This window comes from Rhinatrema bivittatum, chromosome 19 (assembly GCF_901001135.1).
Source record: "Rhinatrema bivittatum chromosome 19, aRhiBiv1.1, whole genome shotgun sequence".
Lineage (NCBI taxonomy): Eukaryota > Metazoa > Chordata > Amphibia > Gymnophiona > Rhinatrematidae > Rhinatrema > Rhinatrema bivittatum.
This window is the reverse complement of record NC_042633.1, coordinates 18,872,745-18,883,045: the sequence shown is the minus strand read 5'-3', so window position 1 is coordinate 18,883,045 and position 10,301 is coordinate 18,872,745. Positions and strand designations below refer to the sequence as shown.

The 10,301-nt window shown below is 49.2% G+C and overlaps 1 protein-coding gene across 1 annotated transcript; it reads right to left on the bottom strand.

The window, feature by feature from the left end:
- Nucleotides 1-220: 220 nt before the first annotated feature.
- LOC115080239 (uncharacterized protein ZSWIM9-like) lies at nt 221-9,954 on the bottom strand. The gene is made up of 3 exons (XM_029584394.1): nt 9,823-9,954; nt 3,007-3,257; nt 221-2,460 (listed from the first exon to the last, which is right to left on the bottom strand). Exons 2-3 carry the CDS (start codon nt 3,246-3,248, stop codon nt 1,071-1,073), a joined length of 1,632 nt encoding a protein of 543 aa, XP_029440254.1. The 5' UTR covers nt 3,249-3,257; nt 9,823-9,954; the 3' UTR covers nt 221-1,070.
- Between the last annotated feature and the right edge of the window lie 347 nt (nt 9,955-10,301).

The following is a 10,301-nucleotide window of genomic DNA, read 5'->3' as shown; positions in this document are numbered from 1 at the left end:
TCTTTGCTCCTGCACAGAATGGCCACTGATGATAGCAGTCACTAAGTTCCAGAGGAAAGCTACTTACAGAACAGCATTACAGTTCACCTTGCACTTGCTGGGTCCACTTGGACCATGTTGGCTATGATGTCATGAGCAGAGTAATCTGGCACGGTTCTAAAGATGGCTGCCCAACAGCTTACAGGGGACTTGCAAGGATAATGCTTAAAAACTTCACAAATAGTTTTAAAATACAAAATGCAGTTTATTGACTGAATTAAAAAATAAGAGTGAGGGAATCTCTCTTATAATTATCCTGTTCGCCTCAACTCAGCGGGTGTCTGATATAAGCATTGATTCCTTTCCACTTTCATAACTTAAGGCAACACTTCCAAATTCTTATCAAATAGGACCCCATTTTAACACTTGAAAATTCACATGATTCCAGATGCCAACAGAATAACAAACCTTCACTTCTTCTCCCCCTGCTGACCTCCACTCCCTCTCCTTCCCACCTCCCGCTGATGTCCATTCGCCACCCTTCCCTGTCTAAGGACCTCCCAAACCCACTCCCTAATTCACCCAAAGTAGAACGTGGTCATGAAGGCAACAGAAGTGGGCCTGAGAGTCAGCGGGTACTTCAGGCATGGCTCTTGGCACAGGTTTCCAAGTCTAACCGAAAGCCATGCGGGAGTAGTGTGAGGTAGAGCATGGGATTGTATGCTGACTGCTGCTGGTGCTTGCACCCAAGTGTAGATCTGGTAGGAAGGGGTAAACGGGTGTTCAGGCTGAGATGGGGAGAAGCCCTGTCTCTCGCTACTTCATCCACTATAGTTTGGATCCCTTTTGGGAACCATTAACTTATTGTTAATCCTCTCACCTAGTACACACATCATTCACCAGCTCTCAGGTCAGCTCATGCTGTCTTTTTAAACAGCTTTGCATAGAATTATGACAGCCTTACCTATTCCAAAATTAACATGCCCCATGGCATGTCAGCACTTAATGCACTGACTTACATAGTAAGATCAAATGGATGCCAAAAAAAAAAAGTGTCAGCAGAGGCAGGAGTGAACAGTCTCCACCTGTATCTAGGAAGCTGTTTTCAGTGCCTGTTTGTTTTTCTGGAGGAGGGAGATATCAAACAGAGGCTCTCCAGTGTGCAGCCGGGTGGCAAAGAGGTGCCGGCAGGGCAGGAGGCTGGAGGTGTAGATGGAGCAGCTGCAGGAGGTCAGGCAATGGTCCATGTAGAATTCAGAGACATCATCGTGAAGGACAAAGCCTTCTGTGGTCTCTCTGATGCCGTAGGACCCATGCCTGGCGAAGCTCAGCTCCTCCTTGATCAAACTGGCCAACTCTGGGTTGCAAATGCGGTGGTAGCGTGTGGCCACCTCATTCTCTTTCAGGTTCTTCACCTCTTCCGCTGGGGTCTGGATGATCACCAGGTCCAAAATGCACTGGGCCAATGTCCGAGAGGGATTGAAGCCCACTAAAACCTTTTGTTTGTATTGTCTGATGAGTTCACTGGCATCAATATCCTGTGTTGGCTCGAAGGCCCAGAATTTCACCCACATCTTGGAGCACGGGTGCCAGCGCTGGTGATAGAATTTCATGAAGTCTTGGGGTAGGAGAGAGTCCATTCTCCTCACCGCCTGCCTATAGGCCGCAAGAGATTCAGCCTCAGCTGTCTCACAGAGGATAGGCCACACCCTCTCATCCTCTGGTGCCCCCATCTCCTGGGCCTTGCTGAACAAGACCTCCAGGACCTGAGTGCGACAGAGCTTGACCCTGGCCTGTGGCAACAGCTCCTCCACCACCTCCAGTTCCCGGATATCCACGCCCAGTGTTATGCACTGCACTTTGAACTTTATGTCCGGCACACTTTGGAGGAGTGAGGCCAAGGTGAAGCGCAGCATGTTGGGAGTCCCTTTCTGTGCCAGGCAGTAGCCGCATTCCCGCCCCCTGCTATTGGCATCCACACACAGAACTGTGTAGAGGTCGAACTCCTCACTAAAACCCTCCACACGGTCAAAGAAGAGGGTTAATGGGAACCGTTGGCAGAGGGACCTCATCATGGAGGTGAGCAAGAAGACTGTCTTGATAATCACCTTGTTTTCCACAAATACCAGCTTGACCTTGGCCCCTGGGTCATTGGTGAAGAGGTTGTTCAGCGCACTGAGGGTGTCCTGAACCCCATTCTCCCGGGTTTTGCATCTTTTCAGCATGTTACGGATGTCATGACCCCCCACAAACTGCTTGGAGATGTTATTGGTGAAAGACACAGGTAGGCAGGAGTTGTCCATCAGGCGCCCCCTCTTGAAATAGTAGGCAAACTCGATGGGGCACAGTGGGTGGTTGTGGGTCAGTCTGCTCTCGGTGATCACCAGTCGGTCCTTCTCCTCATTCATCTTCAGGATGATCCTGGCAGGGCAGCTTCCAGGCACCTTCTTCTCCTCCTCTGTCTTCGGCATTTTCTGGGCCCTGTGAGGGGAGATGTTGAACATAATTCATAATTCAAAACGAGATTCTCTCGTTTCTTCCACTCAGGGGCAGTGATACCCAGGAATGGAGACTCAGTCTCAGTGTGTATAGTGTTATTCAAGAAATAAGACCCTGACAGTTAGCACATATAGTGCTATCCAGGAGCTGAGACCCTGTTATTCAGTGTTTATACTGCTTTACAGGAGCTGAGATCCTATTACTCAGTGTTTATAGTGCTACTTGGGAGCTGAGATCCTGTTAGTGTTTATAGTGCTACTCGGGAGCTCAGACCCTGTAATTCAGTGTTTATAGTACTACTCAGGAGCTGAGACCCTGTTACTCAATGTTTATAGTGTTACGCAGGAGCTGAGACCCTGTTACTCTTTGTTTATAGTGCTACTCAGGGGGGTAAGACACTGTTATTGGGTATAATGGGTTTGTCCCATTGTATCTGTAGCTTTGTGGTTTTGATTTACTCTAAGAGACGCAGTCCTAGCTCAGACTGTCCCCGATGCCATTAATCCTTGGCAATGGCCGCTGCCTTACCTCGGCTCTTTTTTCTTGGCGAAGCCGCTGCCTTCCTTGCAGACGAGCATGATGTACTTGTACTTGAGAGCGTCTACCACCTCGGGTCGAGGGGGCTCACTGATCCACTTCCACTTGCTGAGGGGCTTGCATGCCGCCATGTAGAGGAGAGACTGTGTTTGCTCACACCAGCTGTCATAAAACAGACTGAACTCTTCCCAGGAGAAAAACTCATTCCCTTGAAGCTCGTTGTCATCCATCATGGGGCTTGACTAGGGACAATGAAAAAAAGGGAGAGAAAGAGTTAAATGTGTCTCCGTAGGCAGTCCACCCATAGGAATATCAGCATTAGAACTTCATATCTAGCTCCTTAGAGATCTCTAATTGCTGTGAATGCTGATGCTCAGAAATGGAGCCTCTCCATTAGGATACTGCCAGGAGAGTTGTCAGATGTGTATGTTGAAGGTGGGAGGGGGAACCAGGTGCTAGAGTTACATTTAAGCCCATTACTTCTCATCCTAAAAGAGACAGATTGCAAGCTCAGATATCTGCAAGCTAATGTTTTACTTTTCATTCAGGAATCTTGCTCATTCCCTACCCCTAGGCCCTGGTTAACTGGGATAGTGTCCTTGGTGGGTCCTGGGCACAGATAAGGTGAAAGGGATGGGGGTGAGAATTTTATTTATTTATTTATTTAAGGTTTTTATATACCGGCAATCATGAGAACATATCTTGCTGGTTTACATGAAACGGGAGTGCATTAAATACATCAAACTAGAACTGAGGTGACCGAAGGTACAGTTACAGTTAACAAGGGTAGCAAAACTTGGTGGAGAGGAAGAAATAGGAAAGAATAAAATGGTTAAACGATATACTGACTTCCCATCCCAGTACATATATTGCTTCTGAAAAACAGATCAGGGCAGGACTTTAAAAGTGAAACGTAAGATAGCTGGGCTGAATAAGAGCCAGAGGTAGGATGCACCTGAAATCAAGGTTGATATAAAAGAACAAGATTGCCCAAAATAACAGCTTACACACAGCACCAATCACCTCCATTCTCCATGGACAAGCAGGATAAACACACAGCAACCAGTACAGAGGGTGATCGGCTATCGGCTGGAACAGTCTAAAATGTTTTGCACATGTGCAGTCATCTAAGTGGGTGATGCCAGCCTTCTAGAGACCGTCCTACTACTCTACATCACCACAGGAGCAGTGTCTGGTTGAGACCCCTGACACATACTGAGGGTACTTAGCGATACTAAGGGGCAACAAGCTAGTAAGGGAGGAATTGGACACCCCCTTACAGTACTTTCCTGCTATCCCCTGAATCAGCAGACCTGGCCACCTTTTATCCTCCACCCCACTCCAGTCTGGCAGACTGAGGAAGAGCAGTGGACAAAGGACATTAATGCCTGCACCCAGCTTTGTCTCCCATGATCCGTATAGGCCAGGGAGACCAGTGAACAATCGCAGACTGGATCTCTGAATGCATAGCTATGTGTGATGCCAAAGCGAGTCTCTGTCTGGAGAAATAGGTGCATGTGCACCAGGTCAGAGCGATGGCTGCCATCCATGAGATGTGGAAGGGGGCATGGAGTTCAGGCCACAACTTTGCATCTTATGATTGCCCAGAGGCTGAGTTCTATCAGGAAAGTAAATTTGGTCAGTCAGTCAGTCCTCAGAAATCTTTTTCAATCTTAAATCTTAGGCGCTGGAACTCCCCCCGAGTCCTGGGTTGTTTTGTGCAAAGGGAACAGAAGGGATGCAAATGTAACCTTGTGCTTGGGGTCCTCCCATGTGTGACTATTTATCTTGTCCATGGAGAAAACCATTGTTTACCTGTAACTGGTGTCCTCAGTGGACAGAAAGATTAACAGTCACACATAGCCTCCCACCTCCCTATAGAGTTAGTCAGCTCTATTCTTTCTGTAAGCGTCTAGACCAGTGTTACCTAACCACCCTCACAATGAGATGTAATACCTCATACTCACAAGACAGAAATCTGTGTCTTGCGGTTTGCCACATCCTGAGTGGCTGTAATTTCTGGAACTTGGATCTTTATACTTAGGGGGCAACCAGCTGGTTCTCTTTCCACAGGATAGTCTGATCTGATCCTTGGTTACATCCCTACTCAAGTCTCTGTGGCATGCATGGACTCCTATATCTAATTTCCCCCTAAGAAAAAGCCCCGAGTCTAGCAGTCCCTGCATGCAGTGAGGAGTTGCCTTAAAAATCAGGGGCGTGGGATAAACACTGTGGATCCATAAAGCCTAGAGGATGTGAATGAAGAGTGGGTGGCTCGCGGGAATGACGGCTACTGCCTGGAGATTATACCCTTATTCAATAAACATACACACGGTCAATGCGACTCCAACATTGCTCTAAGCTTCAACGGCAAGAGGAAATGTGGAAAAAAGGATTTGCATTCACAAAAAAGTGGGGAGTAGCTTGCTTGTTACGGCGGTTACTACCTCAAACCAAATAAGCCTGATACTTCACTTTCAATGCATATCCAGCATAGCTCTCTGCTTCAACGGCAGGGGGGGAATGAAGAAAAGAGGATCTATATACAGACAACAACCAAGGGCTGAATTACATAGTCTGAGTAAACAAATAAGCATGGGTGTAGCTTGCTTATTGCGGCGGTTACTACCCCTACTACCTCTAACTAATCAAGCTTGATATTTCACTTGATGCAGGTCCAACACTGCTCTCTACATTAATGGCGGGGGTGGAAGGGAAATAGAACCAAAAGATTACTAAGGGCCAAGAGAAACAGATAAGTATGAGAGAGAGAAAAAAAAAACAGGAAAGCTTGCTGGGCAGACTGGATGGGCCGTTTGGTCTTCTTCTGCCGTCATTTCTATGTTTCTATGACTAGATCATCCTGACCTGCAGCAATGGAGCCAGTTGACAAACTCTTACATGCAGTAGGGTTGCCATGTGACCCAAGTCAGCCCTGACAAGACTGAAGCAGTTCTGGTTTTTTTGCCTCAGCTGTTGGATCTGTGGACTATTAGTTTCTGCTGCCTGTAGAAAAAGCAGGACTACAATTCCCAGAGCACAGCTTGGGGAGAAGGGGCGCAGAATGTGAACTGATTACAGAAGCTGGCTGGCTGTAACTTATCAAACCCATCCGGCATACCAGGCTAAAACACCCAGCTTGAAGGAGCATCATGTTAGCTTAGGCATACAGCATGGTTGTTGAGCAATAAACCGTAAAGGGTTTGGGGACCAGATGGTGCAATCCTGCCCTTCCCTCCCCCAGCAGTGTGACCAGCAGGATCATTCAAAGCATAGGAGGCTTTGCAGACCTCGCATATAAACTAAAGGGGTTTTCCCCTTAGTTATGTGGGAAGTAAAACACACTTTTCCCTTTTGGGAAAGATAAAACAGTGAACAAATAAATTATTCAGCGACACAAAGTCTTTATTGTAGCATTTGCAAATGGATGCCAACAGAACCAACACACGCATGTGCTATCAATGCTGGCATAAGCTTGCTATTGAAATACAGGGGTTTATATACTCAATTTAGTTCCTCTTTTTGTCTTGTGGTTAACTTGTTCTTTCTGTGACCTGATCGGGGAAGGGGGGGGGGGGGTGTAAGGGGGAGGTTAGGAGAAGGGGGGTTGGAGGAGGCTTGTGGTTGTTGCTTTTCTTGTACTTCCCTGTACCTGTTTCCTGGTAACAAACAGGTCGATACAGTAACGTGCAGTTGAAGATTTCCCGTCTGTAACGTGCTGGGAGCGCACAATTCGGACGCGTAAGGCGATCCAGCGATACAGTCTCCAGTTTCACGCGTCCTTAGCGCTTCTTAAAATAGACACATAACCCTTTCCGCACGCAGCATGTATATGATATGTAAATGAACGAATTAGCTGTATAATGAAGGAATTAGCTATTCCCCTCCGATACTGTGACGCGCGCTCAGATTATCTCCTTAGTAACCCGCTATTTTGCCGCGGCCTTAACGTGCTAGTTTACCGCCTACCCTCTAGTAGGTGTTAGGACTGAGTCTTGTAACAAATCACTACTAAGGCCATCGATACCACTTAAGATACTCAAACACAATAAAAAAAAAAGCGATACAGAGATGATCGAGAAAATGTAATGCTGTGGGACACATAAAAACCTATTACAGAGTACGTGTGCCTGCCACGCTCGAACCCAGAAGGTATTTAACAATAAGAGTCCATACTCCAATGAGAACTCCACTTGAATCTCTCAAAAAGGTTTTTGTATAATTTCTATCCATATAAAATATATTTGCAGCTTAAAGTGTAAAAAAACAAAAAAATGTATAAATACCTGTCACTTTCCGAATCCCCCAGGCGTGCGGTCATCCAGGCAGCAGCGGGAGCCGGAGGGTGCGCGTGGGTCCAGGCGGCCGGCGGGCGGCGGCGGGAGCCGGGGGGTGGGTGGGCGCGTTTTTGATCTAGGCCGCGGGCGGGTGGGCGCCTGTTCATCCAGGTGGCGGGAGCCGGGGGCGGGTGGGTGCACGTTGGTTTCGGGCGGCGGTGGTGGGAGCCGGCGGGCGCGTGGTCGATCAAGGCCGCGGGCCGGGTCGCACAGGCGTGCATTCATCCAGGCAGAGGGAGCCGGCGGCGAAAGCAGCCTCCGGCAGCCCCCACCGGCAGTGAATGAATGCACGCCCGTGCGATCGAACACGCGCCCACCTGCCCACCGGCTCCCGCCGCTGCCCGAAACCAACGTGCACCCACCCGCCCCCGGCTCCCGCCGCCTGGATGAACAGGCGCCCACGGCCTAGATCGAACATGCGCCCACCCGCCCCCCGGCTTCCGCCGCCGGCCGCCTGGACCCACGCGCGCCCTCCGGCTCCCGCCGCCCGAAACCAACGTGCGCCCACCCGGCTCCCGCCGCCGCCTGGATGAACAGGCGCCCACCCGCCCACGGCCTAGATCGAACACGCGCCGCCCCGGCTCCCGCCGCCCGCCTGAAACCAACGCGCGCCCACCCGCCCCCCAGCTCCCGCCGCCACCTGGATGACCGCACGCCTGGGGGATTCGGAAAGTGACAGGTATTTACATATTTTTGGTTTTTTGTTTTTTACACTTCCTGGTGCCTGTCATTTCAAATGTCATTTGAAATGACAGGTACCAGCGCACCCAGGATACTGTATAGGCGCTGTATTAAGCGCCTATACAGTAAAATGGATTGCGCGGGCCTAACCCTTCGCCTTACGCTTCACAGACGCGGCTTGCATTTGCATGCAATTAGAAGAGAGTATCGAGCGCTAGGTGAAGAGAACTGTGCGTGCGGGGAACGAGGGTGCGCCTGGCAATGCCGCACTGTTTCTACCGCGGCCTTAGAGTATCGACCTGAAAGGAAGGGGGTATAGGGGGCTGCTTTCAGCATAGCCTCTCTTAATATTGCAGCTAAGAGTTTCCGTAGAGAGAAGTGACCTCACCAGAGTTGTGCAGGCTACTGTATACTTTGGTTATACTGGCCAACAGTTTCACACTCTGTCAGGTTCCTCTTTTCCTGCAGAAACTAGGTCAAACACACTAAATGATTTCTAACAAGCCAGATTATACTTTTTCCTATAGCTTCTATATACAAGTTATAATTCTTAACACTTGCGTTACCTCTATCCACTATATTTGAGCCAAGCTTAAAGTGTAATGTTAGCAGTCAGTTCTTCCCACCCTATCTATAGCTCTAGCCTGATTATAGGCCTATAGCAGAATAGAGTAGGCCTCTGTAATGGCAAACACACCAAGCATTTTATATTCATTTTTGTCAATGCAATAGCAACATTACAACTCTATTTATAACAGTTACATAGGATCTAAAAAGTTTTGTCCTGAAACAAGAAGGGTTTGAGATTGTTCCATGCAGAAGGAAAGGCGAGAAAGTCCTTCTTATATTGGTAAATGCAGAATAAGAAGGTCTCTCTTTGCTGTTTGTCATCAGCATATGTTTATTTAATGTATGAATCTGGCCGTTAGGGTCACTATTAGCTTCCTTGGTAGTTGTTTACTTTTTGTATGCTGCTGACATCCAGTTTTATTTCCATTGTTTATTGGATGGTTCCTTACCGCTGAAAAATCTTTATAGATATTTTTGTGAGTTAGATGGATGGGTGACTAAGCATGAGTTAGATTATTGTAAAAGTTCATATATAGGGGTGGCCAAAGAACCAGCTGCAAAGCTGCTTACGGGACCATATCGCGCCAGAGTTAAGAACAGAACATCGGCCTCCATTCCACTTGCGAGCGCAATCTAAAACCGTGAGAACAGTGCGCAAGTTACTGTATTTTGAAAAGCCTTGCCATTTGGCCGTATTGCTGACTCAGCAAGCATCTCTGTTGGCTTGCAGCGGTCATCCAGTCCGAGCTTCCTGCAGATCCCCGGTAGGCGGGTCTCGAAACTCCGGCGAGCGAGAGAAGGACGGGGGCTTCCAGAAGAACATAAACCTTCTCGCAGGCCTTTTAAGGGGGTTAGGCGAGCGCCTGGCTTGCAAACGTTTTTCAGAGAATTTGAACGTCACTTTATTGCCGTGTTTACTATGGCGTGAAACGAACGTAACTTATTGCAATCTGGGCCAAACCTGCAGATGCTCCTCTCTTGACTCTGAATAAAGGCCAAACCTCAGCTTTTTTTTTTTATTATTATTATTTTTATTTACAATGGATTTTATAGAGAGGGTACACACAGGGCAATATTTAAGCCGAATCTCCGTTGTCAGCACAGGGACGGGCTGGCAGGCACCACCTGCAGCTAAGAGGTGGCGTCTTGTGGTCAATGCATCGGAGGGCAGCGCTGGCCGAAGCCCCCCAACTCCCTCCCTAACGCGCTCTCCACTCACCCATTACTCCACGCTGCAGCACCTTCCTTCCGCGTAGCCAGAGAGAGCGCCGAGCAATCCCAGAAGGCTGCGGGAGGGAAGCTCCGCCCTCTCCGCTCGGTCACGCCCCGCCTTAACCCCCCTCGCTGCTGGAGGCCTAGGAGTAGAGCGCGCGCGCGCGCGCACGGAGCTATGCAGCGTGGGCTCTGCGAAGCGGGGCGTGGCAGTCTAACGCCCTTGCGGGGAGGGCGGGGCTTCCTACCAGCTCCCTCCGTTCATGCCCCTCCCCGGGCTTTACGGAGGGGGCGGACGTGGAAAGCCGGAAGCAGCGCGTCTCGGGGGACGGGGGGACCCTGTTGCAATCTTTTCGAGAAACGAGTTTTGACGCGCTTGGGCCGGGGCGAAGCCCTCGGAGGCGCGGTGCTTAGAACCCGTCATGTGTTGCACATTTTATGGGGGTTAATTTACGAGCCCCGCTGGCCGATTCCTTAGCAGATGCG